Source organism: Colius striatus, chromosome 1, assembly GCF_028858725.1.
Source record: "Colius striatus isolate bColStr4 chromosome 1, bColStr4.1.hap1, whole genome shotgun sequence".
Classification (NCBI taxonomy): domain Eukaryota; kingdom Metazoa; phylum Chordata; class Aves; order Coliiformes; family Coliidae; genus Colius; species Colius striatus.
This window is the reverse complement of record NC_084759.1, coordinates 76935101-76952459: the sequence shown is the minus strand read 5'-3', so window position 1 is coordinate 76952459 and position 17359 is coordinate 76935101. Positions and strand designations below refer to the sequence as shown.

The window sequence follows — 17359 nt, the reverse complement described above, 5'->3', positions numbered from 1 at the left end:
TACAAATTTGTCATTATGTATAATGAGGACAACATGACAAGCAACATGCAATTTGTTTTGTAAGTTGCATAAGTTGGCTGCATCCTGGAGCGTGTGGATCTTAGCCCTCTAGACTCAGCAGAAATTTGAATATGTAATATTTAACAAGTTAAAATGAAATGTCATTGTAGCTCAGTAATTTAGTTCTCTCATGGTTTATTTGTCCAGGGAGACAGCAGCAGCTGGAAGCTGAGCAGCAGTACGTGGAGGCTGATCAAGATCTTCACAAAAGGATGGGGCGTTCTGTGCAGCCGCCTACAGAGAGACCTGGGGAGAGGCGAATGGCAGAAATGAAGAAACTGTATGGTGCTGAAGCAGAGAAAATCCAGGCAATGGAGGCTGCCATGCAACTGAACTTTGATAGAAACTGTGACAAAAAGCAGCCCAAATACTGGCCCATTATTCCCCTGAAGCTGTGAGTACCTGGACTCTGCTCTGACCTGGTACAGAGTTGTAGGGATCGATACATCAATCAGGTTGTGCTGCAATAGGAACAAACTGCAAAGCTTGGTTTTGGTTGGGCTTTGAGGCAGAGACTGGCAAGGGCAGCATTTTTCTTTGCCCTGTGTTCTTTTACACTGTCAATGTTGGTCACAGTCTATTAAACCTACATACAATTGTCAAGTAGTAATAGCAGGGTAAGTAATATCAAACCTGTCTAAAGTCATAGTTTCACTCATTTGATACCTGCCTTCCTTGACTATGCTAGAAAGAAACATAACATAGTATTTCCAGTTGGTGAACTGGGAAAACTTCAAGCAATGCAAAAAAGAGAAGGACTACATGAATTATCTGCTCTTCCCATTTAGGGAAATTGAGAGAGATCCCACTTTATTTAACAGAGTAGAGTTTGGGTCCTGTTTAATGCAACACAGCCTAAAGTGTTATGTCTGATAATTTTGGATTTTTTTTAGAACTGGGAGCCCACTGGCCAAGATACAACATCTCAAATGACTGTAGCCCAGACATTTTAATCCTTTTTCAAAGGTTTATTATAAAGCAGGAAGTTTTTCTTCCAGACTGATACTTGTCCAGCCAGAACTTTACTCTAAAGCAATGTTATATAGAAAAGTGTTTTCCTGAAGGGGGAGTGAGGGAGAAGCCTGATGTGGCCCTGTCTTTTAAGAGATCTGTTTCACAGAAGAGAGACTTTAAGAGGGAAAAGCACACTTGGGGCCAATGCCTGCAGTGACTTCTGCAGTTCTAATAAAAGGCATTTTGTAGGTTTGAAGCTTTAAAGAAGACATATTAGTTCAATACACTAAGAGAGAGCACAGAAGCCATGTAGCTCTGAGTGCTCTGTTTATTTTAGTCCAGCTTTCCAATGACCACCTGCATATTACATGCACAAAGCTTAAATGCAGGCAATAGGTGTGCCTCTGTGTGTACTCATCCATCTGTGCAGTCTGTTTGGCTCCGCTTCTGTCCCTTTTATTTATGGTCAGTTGTGCTTGCCTCTCTAATAGCTGACTAGGCAGAGTGAGGCACACATATGGTTTGTGTAAGAGAGGCAGAATTGGCCCCTCGATACTGGTGATCCCTTAGAAAATGGTGCCCTGAACACTTGCAAGGACTTTCTGTGCAGCACTGCTGCTGTGTAGTATTGTGTATTGAAGGCCTGTGGTTTGTATTAAGCAGTATTTCCATGCCAGGGCAAAGGAACCTTATGCTGTTTTAATTGTCAAAAATATAAATATGCCTTTCTGGCACCACGGGAAGGTCACAACTAAAATTCTAACTTCAGTTCATTCTCACTGTATCCGGTGTACCTCTGCAGCATGTGTAGTTTGTAACACACACCAGCAGTTGCTGTGCCCCCAGCAGCAGCCAGCCACACCAAAGCAGGTCTGTAGTACAGTTTGGAGTGTCTTTGGTTTTACTGGTAGTTGCTGTGTTTTTTCAAAGCAGCTTTTTCTTTTCAGTTCCACCTCTGTCGTTTTAGATGTGACAAGATGGTGTTAGATAGAACACTGAAAGTAAAAGCCCATAGTCTCCAAGATTTATTACTGATGTGATTAATCTGAAAAACTTGTGTGAGATGAGAGGGAGTAGGGTTTTGAACAGTCCTGCATTTGTATCTGTTCTTAGTTTTGGCGGGTTTTCTCAGAAATTCCACATTTTGTTTGAATTTCCCTTTGTTGACCAAATAAATTCTTTTTGTAACACCTTGTAGATTTTTTTTTTTTTTAAATACACAAACTTCCATACTTTGGTGCTCCAGTTCTCAGATGCTAAAGTTTTCACTTAGCTGCTCTGTTGTCTAAGGAAGATCGAACTTAGAGCAAGCACAGTTTAACTGTGGAGGAGGAGGACTATAGGAGGACTGTAAAGCCCTGGAGGAACAACTGAAAACTAGTGGGGCCTGAGTTATCTTCTCCACTATTTTACCAGTCAGAAAAATCAGGGCAGAAATAGACAAATAAGGCCTGTCAACTCCTGGCTAAGTGGCTGGTGCTGATGAGAAGGTTTCAGCTTTTATGACAATGGGACTTTCCTGGATGACTGTAATCTACTAGGGTAGGGTGGAATACACCCGTCTAGAGGGGCACTTGAATCTTCAGGAATTGCTGGCCAACTTGATTAAGTGGGTTTAAAACTGAAGGATGCAGGGAGTGGGATGTGAAATGGCAAAGTATGTGCCATCCCATCCAGCCAGGAAATATGCCAGGAGAACAAAAACAGTGACAGGTATGCTTCAGATGCATGCAAAGATGAGAATCAGAAGGCTGACCACCTAATGGGACTTTTTTCTATTGTAGCTAGCAACAGGACAAGGGGTAATGGGATGAAGCTGGAACACAAAAAGTTCCACTTAAACATAAGGAAAAACTATTTCACTGTGAGGGTGGGGGAGCCCTGGCACAGGCTGCCCAAGGAGGATGTGGAGTTTCTTTCCTTGGAGGTCTTCAGAAGCCACCTGGACGTGTTCCTGTGCAACCTGATCTAGGTGGACCTGCTTCTGCAGGGGGGTTGGACTAGATGATCTCTAAAGGTCCCTTCCAGCCCCCACCATTTATGATTCTATGATCCTTTTGCACCCATCCAGAGAAACCTGTGTGCTCAAGTAAGCCCCTGCATTCACTGTATAGCAACACACATAGCCTGGGAAAGAGCAGGAGGAACTGGAGATGTGGGTGAAGCTGCAGGGCCATGACCTCATTGCAGTTACAGAGACATGGTGGGACATCTCCTATGACTGGAGCACAGCCATGAATGACTATGTGCTGTTTAGGAAAGAGGCAAACAAGGGAGTGGAATTTCTCATTGTGTCAGAGAGAGCAACTGGAGTGTATTGAGCTCAGCCTAGGCAAGGATGAAGAGCAGGTCAATTTATAGGTGAATATTAAGAGGCAATTAATGTGAGTGACACTGTGATGGGTGTTTACTACATGCCACCCACTCAGGAAGAGGAAGTGGATGAGGCCTTCTACAAACAGCAGTGTGTTGATGACAACTTCCATGTCATGGGTGGTTGAGGAGCACACAAAGAGAGGTATGCTGCTGGATCTTTTACTGACAAATAAGCTCTGGTTGCAGATGTCAAGGTTGGGGGCAACTTTGACTGGCTGTAGTGACCATGAGATGGTGGAGTTCAGAATTCTGCATGGAAGAAATAGGGCAGCAGCAGGATTATGACCCTGGACTTCAGGAGAGCTGACTTTGGCCTCTTCAAAAACCTGCTTGGAAGAAAGCTGGTCAATCTTCAAGCACCACTTCTTCTGAGCCTAAGATCAGTGTTTCCATATGGGTAAAAAATCAGGTAAAGGAGGTAAGAAGCCTGTATGGATGATCAAGGAGCTTCTGAAACAGCTCAAATGAAAGAAGGAACTCTATGTAATGTGGAAGAATGTCAGTCAATATTACATGTGCATGGTATAGTACAAAGTGAATAGGAGGGCTGTTGCATCTGCTGGGAGAAAACCTTATCCCAGATGAATAGACATAGATCTCTGTGTTCCTCTCTGAAATGTTCCGAACATGGTGATGGTATCTCCCCTGTGTAGTTCAACATAGAAGAAAGAAAGGAGGGGTAGAACTCAGCTGTTCTTTTCAACCCAGTTCCAAGTTCTTGCTGTGGTTGTTTCTGCATCCAACTGGTTCTGCTAGCAGAAGCAGAAATTACTACATCCAAAAGTATTTGTAGAGACCTCATACAAGACAAACATTGAATTCCTTTCCTACTTCAGATAAAACACAAAACATTTCCTTGCCTTTGGTTGTTTTAACTATTTCTAAGAAGGCTTAATTTTTTTTTTCATCAGGTTGGATGTGAGAGAACTGGATAAAGTGTTCCCTAGAAACTATGTACTAACGCCTGAAAGGGAGGAATACACTACTGCAGACTTAAAAGAGTTGCTGTCAAATAATCTGTACACTGCTTCTGAATTTCAGGGGATGGGCTATTGTTGGTACTTGGCCAGATGTCCTGTTTTGCTAGTAGTTCACTGGAATTTGGAGATTTTGTGTTGCAATTCTACTCCATCTTCTGTGTCCTTTGACATTTTAAAGAATTTCTCTCAGGAAAACATGATTGCAGAAGCAATGGAACTGCAACTCAAAAATGCCTGTTCCCTCAGAAGGGCTGTGACATTCACCTGTCTTGCACGTATGTATGATTCTGCAGTCCTCAATCATGGGACCATGAACCCTTTTTTTTCCCCCAAATATGGTGTTTATGCCAGCCTCTGGAGTAGAACGCAGCTGTGACGCTGCTGACTTGGTTCTTCGTTGTCCAGAACGTCGCACCTTTACTTTCCGTTACACCATCTGCTTGTGTAGCAGTCCTGCCCAAAGGGAATTTATAGAATCATAGAATGGTAGGGGTTGGAAGGGACCTTTAGAGATCAACTAGTCCAACCCCCCTGCAGAAGCAGGTTCACCTAGATCAGGTCACATAGGAACATGTTCAGGACATAATTCTTCACTTAGTGGTGGTGCTGTTTCTCATGAGCTCTTCCCAGCTCCAGTAGAAGTTTTCCAGAAGAAAACACCCTGAAGTCAAGAGTACAAGTTTGCATACAATCAATCAGTCATCATTTCAGAAACTGGTTTCCTCATTTGCTACAGGCAAATATGCAGATCAGCCTCATCTTCAGAAGAAGAGTTTGCGATTGGCTGAAGATGCTTTGAAGACTGAAGAAAATTGGTAACAGGTCTTTTCAACTAAAAGTACTCTTAAAAAAGCCTTTCAGAGTGAGCACGGTATAAACTTCATATACAAATGAAGCAATGACCTCCATGTTTCCTATTGAAGGGAAAACTGCTTACTCTTATGTGTTGGTGCCATTGTCATGAACACTCATCCTTTGAGAGTTATTTCTCCATAAAGCAGCTGACAGTTTAGTGTGCCTGTGCATATGAGCAAACTGAGAAGAGATTAAACAATTTTTGATGAGCGTTAACTTTTCTTTTAATCAACCTTACTCGTAAGCATTTATCCTTTCTGATGGTAGTCTTGTATAATGGCTAGCTGCAAATGTACTTAGAAGAAGCTTTAATAAAAAGAAGCTTTAATAAAAAGCAACCTAAATTTCTCTGACATTCTTTCTGAAGGATAAACGTGTATAATCCGTGTGGATTTGTTTGCTTATGCCCTTTTTTCTCTTTGCAAAAGCTTCTCATTCATTCATTATATGAAATATATTTCAAATAAAATATATTTCAAATATTGGCATCCTTGTCTCTCATTGCAGTAATAAGAGTCCAATTCTTTGAATAGAAGTTGAGAAAAGCAAGACACTTTGATCCAGCTGCATAAATTTGGGGATTTAAGTATGATTTTTGGCCTGCTGGTCTGAATATTTTGGCTGAAAGAATTATAGAGGGCCCCAGATGATTACCCAAAATGTGAAATACAGTCTGTCAAAAGGAAACATCCAGAACTCTGTTTTCCTAAAAAAAACCCCTTAACAGCCTAAGTTACTGGGGAATATAGTATTTGATAAATAGTACATTTATGTTATGATGAACTTTTGCCTCTTCATGTTTGTGTGCTATTTCATCCACCATCTACCCTGTCTAACCTGTTCTGTGGTCTCCTGCGATGCTGCCCAGATAGTCCAAAGGAAAGAAATTCTTCTGAGCTTTCTCCCAGGTTGAACAGCAGCCTGTGAGGGAGTCTCAGCTGCTCCTGAAAGCTGATTATAGCTAGAGTATGAAGTTCAAGGCCTTGCATCCCTTCATCTTTTCTTACATGGCTGGAATTGCTGAGCTGGTACGCAGAGCCATGTGCAGTGGAACTCTGGGTGGGCAGGTGATAGACCATGACATTGCAATGCAGGTATTCTCATGGAGACCTGGTTCTGGTAGCAGAAGAGTTGCTTGGACTCAGTCCCTTCCTTGAAGTAGGTGAGCACACCTGCATCAGCCCCCACTGTTTATTTTGGCAGAGCAGGAGTAGCACAGAAGCCTTGCATGACTGAAAGTGGGGAAAGACTTGCTCGTTTTGAGCTTGGAGTGTGTATTTGAGATTCTCTGTGCATGGATTCTATTAATTACACAGTCACAGAAGGGTATTTTCCCCCTTTAATCACGAATCATTTTCTTCTAAGAAAACAAGCAAGCAGAATGAGTGAGGACATACACAGTTTTTAAAAAGAAAATACTTTTCAGCCTGATGATGCCAATACCACTGCTGGTTCCCTGAACTACACTGAGATCTTTTGCCTACAAAGCCTTTTGAAAAGCCAAAATACACAAAACTGCTGTCTTCATGTCTGTTTTTTACAACCATCTCAAAGAAATACCTTTGTGAGGAGGAAGGGATGGCAAAAGAGGAAAAGACTGGTAGGGATTTTTTCCATGTGAAGTTCAAAGTGGTCCTTCTTAATGTTTAAAATTTGTTTTAAACAAAAGCAACAGCTTACCAAAATCTGGGTTTAATAAAGATGTGAGGCAAAAGTCTGTCAGGGGCAGTTAAAAATTAAGTTACACCGCTGTCTTGGCGTGTCCCTGGGCTTCACCTTACTGGAAACTGGGAAGGGGTGACAAAGTATTGCTTTGTTCATGAAATTTTTTTACACTATCGTCTAGACAGATGCCATTGGGTGGTGGCATAGGAAGCCAACTAGACTTCTGTTTATAGTGATTGTGAGAATCTTTCCACATGCTTATACTGAAGATCAAGTCCTGAGATTCAGCCTTTGGCTATCCCATGTGTCCTTTTTCCTAGGTACAGGAATCACCTTCAGGGTTCAACTCCACCAAATTTTATTGCCATCCAGGTCTGCCAGCACTTCTTAACCATGTGATCACCACTCCCTCACTGTAAGTCAAAAACAGCCCAGTTGCAAGAGTCCTACAGCTAAGCTGTTTAATGTAATCCAGTTTATTTGTCAAGGAAAGGATTAAGGGAGTCACTCGCTTGTGCAGTCACATGAGTGGGTCTAGAGGTGACAAACTCCACAGGCGTGAGCATTCCTAAGGCAACGGTGCCACCACTAGAAGAGAACTTATGGAGCATATTTTCATAGATCTCAGAGCCCTCAAGCATTTTATACTAAAGCATCCCTTTGCATTTCCTTCATCAGGCATGTCAGCCAGCATTCTCTGTTATGAAACATCTAGAAAAACAGGCGCTTATTTTCCTTGCTGAACACAGAAGTTAATGCTCATTTTGGACAAACCCACAGGAGGCTTCATCCCAAGATTTCTAATTATTCATTGCTGCTTTCTGTGTAAAAGTTAGTGTCTTAAGTTTGCAGGTTTGCAGACATTACACCAAGCAGCATACTTACACAATGCAGGTTCATACCCTTTGCTTCAGTGTGAACTGTAGCAGGCAGCGGAGACCCAGGATTCGGTCAGCTCTTTTGGTCTAGACATGTACAAGTGTCCGGCAAGAAAAAGTCTGTGCTTTGTGTTTCATGAATTCTGATTCTCGCCCAGCCAAGACATAGTCCCATAGCTAAGTCATATTCATTTGCACAGGACAGGAAAAGATCTCCTGGGTCATCATGTCTAGTTGTTGCTACCTCTGGCAACCACATCATCTAAATAAATTTCAGAAACTAATTAGGCTCTGCTTTAGAACAAACTCCATTTCCTGTCACTCCCACTTCTGCTTGTTAAGATTATGTGGCCTGCTCTTACTTGTAAAGCATGATGAAATACCAAGACTGCCATAAGTCTAAGTAGTTGTGTGTCAGAGAGCTCCAAAAATCTAAATTCACTTATGGATGATGTAATCTTGGGGATTTTTGTATTAATTATGGTACTATAATGTTTCTCCCTGTGGAGAGAAGGAAAGGAGTTACAGTTGGCTTGAAGTATGGTAGTACTTGAGAAAAAATTCGTCAAAGGGCACACTCCCAGTCTGCAGCATGTTCCATGAAATGGGATAACTGAGTTACTTCAGTAATTACTGAAGGCTTCCATCCCAATATACTCCTGTTATAGTTTTGCCCAGCCAGCAATGAAGCACCACAACAGTCTCTCACTCGGTGCCCCCTATTCACCCCCACTCTCCTTAGGACAACGGAGGCCCCAGCAAAATGGGAGGAAAAAAGATAACCAAGGTTTTTGTGGATTGAGACAAGGGCAGGGAGGGCTTACTGCCAATTACAGTTGCGGGCAAAACAGACTCCAATACTTGACTTAGACAGGAAAGTAGGAAAGTTTATTCTACTACCTACTAGAAACAGAACAGAAAGCAAAAAGGAAGTTGGATGATGAGAAAATTACAGCCAGCACTTAAAGATCTCCCTCCCCCATCCCTCCTTTCTTCCCTGGCCAAGCTCACTGCATCTCTACCTCCTCCCCCCTCAACAGCTCAAGGGGGCAGGGAATGGAGGATGTGGTCAGTCTCTCACAGATGAGCTCTGCTGCTTCTCTCAGAGGAATACGACTCCTTGAATTCTTCCCCTCCTCCGATACGGGGTCCCTCCCACGGGACACAGTCCTTAATGAACTTCTCTGGTGTGGGTTCTTCCTCACAGTTGCATCTTCTGCAAGATACAGAGTCCCTCCCATGGGTCATGGTCTCTTTTGGGCATAGTCACTGCCCCTTGGCACAGGGTCTTTAATAAAATGAGTCACTGGACCTGATGTGAAGTCTTTAACGAAATGCAAACAAATCTCAGTTTCATCACTCCTCTCCATAGAATGCAGGGGAGTCTCTGCTCCAGCACACCTCCTCCTCTCTTTCATCACTGACCTTGGAGTTTGCATGGTCGTTTCTCTCTCTCTTCCTACTCCTTTTACCACCACTTGCCAGAAAAGAAGAAGGGATAGAAGGGGAAAAAAGGGAACAGGAAGAAGCTTCCTCGTCCAGCTTCTTCTTAAAAAGTGATTGGAGGTGCCTAATTGGCCCAGCTCCAGAAGTGGGTCTGGATCAGAGCTGGGGAGAGTTTCAAGCAACTTCTTGCAGCAGCAGTCTTTACAACCCCTTCCCCCTTATCAGAAACGGCTGTTATGTCAAACCATGACAACTCCTTACATGCAAAGTGGTGAAGTTGAGCTAAAACTGCAGCCAGTTATGCTGCAAGGCACTTGAAACACAAAACTTTGATGAGTTGCTCCAAGCAGAATAATCCTTACGTAACTGCAGAATATAACTCTCAAGTGAACTGTAAACCAAAAGCAATCAGAAAAATAATAAGCATTACATAATTATTGTATCTGGCAAGACTGTAACATTCATGACTTTTCATAGAATCACAGAATGGTAGGGGTTGGAAGGGACCTTTAGAGATCATCTAGTCCAACCCCCCTGCAGATGCAGGTTCACCTAGATCAGGTCACACAGGAACATGTCCAGGCTGGTTCTGAAGACCTCCGAGGAAGGAGACTCCACAACGCCTCTGGGCAGCCTGTGCCACTGCTCTGTTACCCTCACAGTGAAATAGTTTTTTCTTATGTTTAAATGGAACTTTTTGTGTTCCAGCTTCATCCCATTACCCCTTGTCCTGTTGCTAGCTACTATAGAAAAACGGGATACCCCAATCTCCTGATACCCACCATTTAGATATTTATAAATGTTGACTTTTAATCAATTTTCTATATAGATGCTGATGATTTTAGGATTTCCAATAATGTCAGATCACCTTGCACTAGAGAAAAGAAAGCATTTGTTATACCAAGTCTTCCTGAGCATAACATGACATTTTCGTTTGTGCTGCTCCACCACAGAACTGCATCTCAGCAGTGCCACAGCTGGTTTGTGGTTCTGTTTTGGTGTCACCACTCTGAGTGTCACAGGGGCACACATAAAGTCCTTCCTTGGCACCTTCTCTGAGAAGCCCTGCACTTGAGGAACATTCACGGTGGCTGGTTTTATCATCACATGCCGGTCCTATGGTCTTTGTTATGTGATTATTTTCTGCTGGCAGTTGAACTCAGAACACGCAAACCACACTGCTTATTTCAAGTGGTTCGTTGATTCCATGATTCTTGCTCTGAAAGCCGTGATGCTGAGTGTGTGGGGTGATGTCATCGGGTGCCATAGTGGTATCATAAATGCCAGATGATGAGTTCATTTCAGGGAGACACCAGAAAGAAGAGCTGCATTGTGTTATGAAAGTTCTTACTCCAGAACTGCTCTCCTCTCTCAGCAAAGAAACAAAATAGAGAAAGTGATTGACAAAATAAGTGTCCAGTGCTCCCTCTTTTGCTTGTTCTGCTGAGCACATCCCTCTTCAGTTTGCGCTCTCCAGTGTGAGAGCATAAACACGTATCTCTGGAGCGCAAAAGTGCTTCTGTGCAGAACTTTTTTTAAAGAGATTAGTTGTTTGCCCTTCATAAATGTGTTTTACTATGCAGACCTGCTCTAGAAAGATGTCCTGTATTTTCCCTGTCAACAGCAATTAAATCTTGTTTGGAAAAAGAGCTGCCTTACTGTAGCCTCTTCCCTTCAGTAGTTCTTTTAGTCTAGCAGTGTTACTTGCATTATGCAAGTCTAGCAAAGTTAAATCTGTTTCTACAGCACACCTATGGCTAAAGCTTTTTTTTTGTGGTAAATACATTGATAATCATTAAGTGCAGTAATGGCTTGTGTTACATTGTGGAAACTGTCATTCTAGGCATAGCCTAGGCATAGCCTTGCAGTGCCATGGTCCCCATCAGCGTGACAGCATTGCTCACTTCAGTCCAAGAAATGCCACATCCTACTGGAATAAAACATACATTGTTGAAACTTTAAAATACCATATTAAAACCCAGTAATTGAACAATTTTGGTTTGGTAGTTTAACTTCCTTCATGCCAGGCTTTTGAAGTGTGAAATGCTGTAAAACCACTATAATGTTAGAAAGCTTAGAGCAGAATTTCAAGTACAATGCAATTTTTTTTTTCCTAGTAAAGTGTCCAAAATTATAATAATAATTGTCAAGAAAAAGAGACCAAAAAAAAAAAAAAAAAAGCATTTTGTTTGTTGGTTTTCCAGTACTATTCTCATTTCCTGGTTTCCAGAAATAAAATGTGAGGGGTTTTTTAATGCTTCTCAGCCAAGCAACCTTTAAAATGTTGAATGGCTTAGCAGCCTAACTTTGCAGGGCTTGAGATAACATCTGAACGCATACTGAATGTAGGAAAAATGCCTACGCTTCCTCTCCCACTGCTGCCATCTCCACAGATCTAGCTGGTATTAAATGGATGTGCGCTGTGATGCATTTTTCTGGCAATGTCCATCATACTTTAGATCTCCAAGGATCCAGCTGAGTAGTTTCCAAAGTTTATCTTACCTCTGTTGTTTTCAGTCCATCTACCCTCTCTTCTTGCTCCCTCATCCTCTTTTCCACAGAGGCACCTAACCAGCTCATATCCCTCCACTCTTAACACATGCCATTCTGCAGCCTGCTTCTGCTCTGTCGTCTCAGCTGCTACACGGCTGTTTGCCTCCCATGCCTAGGGCATGAAATGATGCCTAGTAGCCACCAAAGCAAATGAGAAGGATTAATCTAGAAGACCAAAAAAAGATCAGTGCCTCTTGCATTGTGAATGCTGAAAGCAGAAAGTGGACCCTTCCCACAGCATTGTCCCTCCTCTTTTCCTAATTAAACCACAAAACTTCATCACTGCTGTGCAAGTGGTAGGAAGGGTGCCACTGCCAGTTCATCTCTCCCTTCTCTGGGTATACTCCAGTCAGTCACCCAGAGTAAAACTTCACTACTGACTAAAGCCTTTCTAAAGTCACAGTGCAAAGAAACCACCACAATCCTGTTGAGCACTAGGGGAAGCTTTTGTAAAACTTTCCTGTAGTGGGACGAACAATTACTGGATACAGAGCCTGGACTTCACAATCCATCTGTTTAATTTATAGTGCATCTCAACAGTACATCTCTGTCAACTCCATCTCTCCAATAGCAAGGCGTAATTGTAATTTAGGAGCTCAGCCATTTGAAAGACCAACCGGGCAACCATGATCTATTCCCACCCAGCAGATGAGAATGCTGCTAAGGCAGTTTCTCAATTTAAGAATAATTTTATCTTTTTCTCTCTTTTCATCCTTCTTTGCCAGCTGGCATCCCGTTTTCTACTTTTCCAGTGGGCATTACTTCAGCTCAGCGTGATCCTTTGGAGGGGGAGCAGTAGCCTATTTAGAGCTTAAAACACAGAGAGATTTACTGGCTGGAACCCCAGAGAATAACCTAGCAAGAGGCTGATGAGAGCACTTAGCCAGATCATCTCCACTGTTGTTAAAAGAACCTGATATGCATGTTAAGTAAACATCAAATATGCAAAACTCAACACATGTAACATGCAGATAATAGCACAAGGTAATGGACCCTATCTCCAAATAAATAATAGCACTCTCATAACTACAGGCAGTTCCAGTATTTTCTGTTCACTTTCAATGTCCTCTGAATGATTCGTATCTATAATATAATAAAACTCCCACAGGACTAGGATTTAGTGTTAAACCGTGGTTAAAACAAGGGAAAGAAATTTCTCTTGCACACCAACAGGCAAAACCTTGAGAAAAAATGTGATCCAGGAAGTGATTATATAAAGGCGTTGATAATTTCATTTGCATATATAATAATAACAACAGGAATTGAAGCTAAATTATCTCATATATACAGAAACCCAGGGTGTTGAGGATTGGCTACTCATTTTTTTCTCTTGTCATATAAAGCAATTCAGTCTGCAGCTGCATTTCCCTCTTACAAATCCAATTCAATCAGGAGAACTGAAACATCATTAGCAAACCCACTGATTTATCCACCAGTAAAGTGCTGATACAGGCTTCTATTCCTGCTGCTAATAAATTATCTACATGGAAGTGTTTGCTCTCCCTAGAGATCTCCCATTATTCTAACAGCTACAGGTTTCAAACTTTACTACTGGAATTTTTATGCCTGAAAATCTAAAACAGTAGAGTCCAAAACCTGGGGGAGTCTTAGAAAAGACAGGACATGAGCCCAGAATAAGTACCCTGATGCTAAAGAGATGTGATCACATGTAACTGCAGGTGTAGCAGTACCTGATACCTTAAAAACTGCTGCAGTAAGACTTTTTTTTTGCCTTTAAAAAATATAACTATTGTCTCCTATTTTGTTCATCACATCATCTTCCCATTTCCCTGGTCGGCTTGCCTCCTTCTCTGTACATTTCCCTGGCTCTTCTTTGGTTTATTGCCTTCTTTGTTGGCCTGCTAGCCTCCTTCACCTCTGCTCTGGCCTAAATGAAGCAGATCTGAAGACCTGTATGAGGTGTGGCCTCATGTTCCTCCTGCACATAGTCTACCATCAGGGTTCTGGCCAGTCACCTCAGAGCTCATCACAGCAGCATCCCATTGCTGCTTTCATATGCATGAGCCCTTACACACTACTTCAAGGCCCAGGCACACACTTCTGTGTCCTTTTCAAGGTGGGCTCCAAACAGGGAAGGCCCAAGGCCTGATAGAAGTGATGTTGCCTTTGTTGCAAGTTCCCAAGCTGCAGTTTCCCTAACTCCTTTAATGGTCTTGGGTCATTTTGTCTGACAGGTTCATGTGATGTTTGATTTTGCCTGTGGCTCTTTCATCTTTTAAACTGAACAAAGCCATTTCCTTGGAATATGTGAGGCCAGAATTAATGTTCTAGGCTATCCAGCAGCTAAGAAACTCTCGAGTTTGGCCTGAACTTAATTAAATAGTTTTTAGAAGTACAAAAAATGAGAATCCAAATCCAGTAGCCCACATTTTATATCGCTCTAATAAAAAGCTTTATTACATTCCCCTCCTGGAATGGTATTATATTTCTAATTTCTGAACATGATATCCAAGGCAACAAGAATTGGAGATCTTTATTTCAAAAATTGAGGTTTTTCAAACTATTTTATATCTGCTATAAATGAATGATAAAATGTTTACTATGGAAGACACCTGGCACTTTATTTACGTTTTTGTGTCTTCTAATTGGAGAATGGATGCATATAGGTGACTAGTGTGTTCTGCTTTTTTATTTTAATCATATGCTGACACATTTGTACAGTTTCAGTGTCTGGACTGAAAACAGGAGGGAAATGCTTATGTTTCGAATAGCTGTTTGGAATTTTTTAAGGAAAAAACCCACCATGTTTGTTTATTAGTGCAGGGAATGACATGTTAATCAATTTTCCAAATCCAAAGTTTGTCATTTTTTGAGTTTCTCAGTTGCATTCTCATCCTGGTGGGGCTTTCCTGGAGGGCTCTCACTCATCTGGCCTGAGTGGCTTGTGCTTTTTATTCCCAAATGCCACATATTTGGCAGGCCTAATCCATTTGGCTTTCTTTGAAGTCAGAAGGAGGCAAAGCATTTCCATGATGTCAGCAGACCTGAAGCCACACTTTTCTCCCAAAACTACACCTCACAGAGCTAAAGGAAAATGTTGTGTCTTTCTGTTACCCTACCAGTGAAGATCCTGAGGGGTTGCACCAGCTGCCATAGCTCCCACAGCCTGTTTTCACCACTGCTGAGTTACTGAGTCATTCCCATCTTTTCTCCAACGTGTCACTTTTATTTTTTCTTGCTACAAACCACAACTCTGAGTATAGCCATTTGCTAGAACTGGCCTGTGTGAAGTGTGAAGAGCAGTGCAGAAGCAATTAAACTGTGAGTGTGCAGGGGGAGGGGGGGAAACTCCAACAAATAAACCCTCAAACCCAGCATTTTTAAATGTTTGTTGGTAGAAAACTAAAGCTTGGTAGCCCATTATGAGGGAATGTAAGTCAACTTTATGATACAAATTAAGTCTTAGGGACTTTAATTCTTAAGCAGAATTAAAACCTTCTCTAGTGAAGTTACAAGCTTGCGCCTATGGACAGAAGTGAAAAAATATGAGAACTAAAATGAAATCAGCTGGCTGTTACTCAGCCTGCACTGCCCAATTGGATCAGGAATAGTGTTAAAATGAGTCCTGCAATTTTCCTTCCCAGCTCTTTGTGTCTGATTTTCGGATTGTGAAAAGGGCACCTGAGAATGTTCTTAAACGCTCTCTGTGCCTTCCATCAAAGGAGTTTTCTGCTTTGGAAAAAGAGAGCGAGCCTTGTCTGAAAATGTACTTTTGCCAGGAATTCTGTCCTGATTAGGCTGCCTTGGAGCACTTTCTTGGGTGAGTGCCATACTGAAGTATTGGACGGCAGCCATGTGTTCAACACTCTTAAAATAAAGTCTATTCCTTTAATTTGCAACTCAACATAAAACTTAGGGTAAGTCTACTGATACCACTGGAGGGTGGGGTTAACATACATATGTATGCAATTATTTTCAGGATATTGCAATGAGTACATGTATGCTCCCATAGAAGCTGCTCTGAAGTTGGATACTAATGATCCTTGGGTGTACATTTTGCCCCTGTCTGGTTTCTTCTTTTACAAAATATTCCACATTCAAATTTTCCCACTGGTACTAATGAAAATGTTGGATAATCCATATATTAGTTAGCTCCTCCTAAAGACAGGCTAGCCTCTCTAGTCCACACGATCCAAGCCCACAACATAACAGGAACTTTGCAAGCACTTCAGTAAATGTTTACATTGAAGCCTGCTAGGCTGAACCTATCGTCTCTGACCAAATTCACCTGCATTTTTGAGCCTAAGTATTTTAGAGTGAGGCATATGGAAGAATGCCTTCACCAGGATCATTTTATCGTGACTGAGATAGCAGGAGGTAAGGCTTTTCTCTCCTTCACATGGAGAAAGAGTTGTCAGTGTTTTTCATCCACATTTCACAAATCCATTGGGGAGGATGAAATGAGGTGGGCTGCACTTGGAAGGAAAGATCTTACTGACTTGCATTTTTTTCTATATGACAGGCAGTGGTTTTTAGAGATGTTAGTTTCCTCTTTCACTCGTGAGCTTTCTCCTCTGTATAACGCTTTACTGAGACCATCCACCCTACTTTCAGACCTTATATTATCACCTATATCTCCCTACCAGGTATAAGTTATCTAGGTGGTATGCAGAGAGGGAAAGACACAGAAGCAAGTGTAATACCATTAGAAACAAGCTAATACCATTCTTTTCTCTCTGGTCAGTCCCCAGATCCAGATCTGTCATGGACACACAGAATAGCCGTATGCACGTAACTGCATATGGGAATAAGGTCCCTTATGTAGGGCTACATGAAAGATGGTCCTTTAGTTGCCAGAGGTCCTAATCTAAACATTGATCCTTCATTTTCAATGATATCTTCTAATTAAGTTTTTAGTATCTTTAAAATCGCAAAGTGACATTGGTTATTCCACAAGTGACTTGGGGTATATGAAACAGAGATGAGTCTATCTTTTAACACTGAAGATGCATTTAGTACTCTGTAATTAACACCAAAATGGTAATCACTAATTTTCAGATAAAATTAACTATGGTTCATTGGGAAAAATTACGCATTCTGTTGAATATATAATTATATCTATTCTAAAGCAATCACTGCTCATATTTACATATTGAGAAACAGTGGCTGGAAATATGACCTACTTGGTAATAGCAAACAGTTTTGATTTCAAAGACTATTTATTCCTTTATGCTATCATACCTGAATGTTAAATTCCAGGAGTATCTACATGCCAGCTAAACTGTATCAAATTACTTCTCATTTTTCATCTTTTCCTTTCTCTCTTTTCCCCTAGACTACACAGTGCCAATGAGCTGAACAATTTTGTTCAGCATTTTGCTGCATGAACTTTGCAAAAAGCTCTCTGCAGTGAGCAGTAAGAAGGGGTTTTAGTAGCAGCAGTTGGAATCTAAAGCAGATCATCTTCACATAAAAGGTAGAAAAGACATAGGAGAGCATGAATCATTCCCCTTAATCTACCATGAGATGCTGTGTTCAAAACATGAAAAGGTCACCTCTTCTTTGCATGCAGAAGTATAAAGTGATCCAATTGTCATCTTATTTCTCTTTAGCATCCATGGCTCTGCAATG

General features: G+C 41.6%; 1 protein-coding gene across 1 annotated transcript in view; it reads left to right on the top strand.

Moving 5' to 3' along the window:
• The window catches only part of GEMIN8 (gem nuclear organelle associated protein 8), a 158259-nt gene extending 155428 nt beyond the window's left edge, over nucleotides 1–2831 (top strand). Inside the window, exon 5 of the mRNA XM_062003443.1 lies at nucleotides 208–2831. Coding sequence (XP_061859427.1) covers nucleotides 208–458 — 251 coding nt within the window. The 3' untranslated portion in view covers nucleotides 459–2831. The remainder of the gene's footprint in view (nucleotides 1–207) is intronic.
• Nucleotides 2832–17359: the final 14528 nt, after the last annotated feature.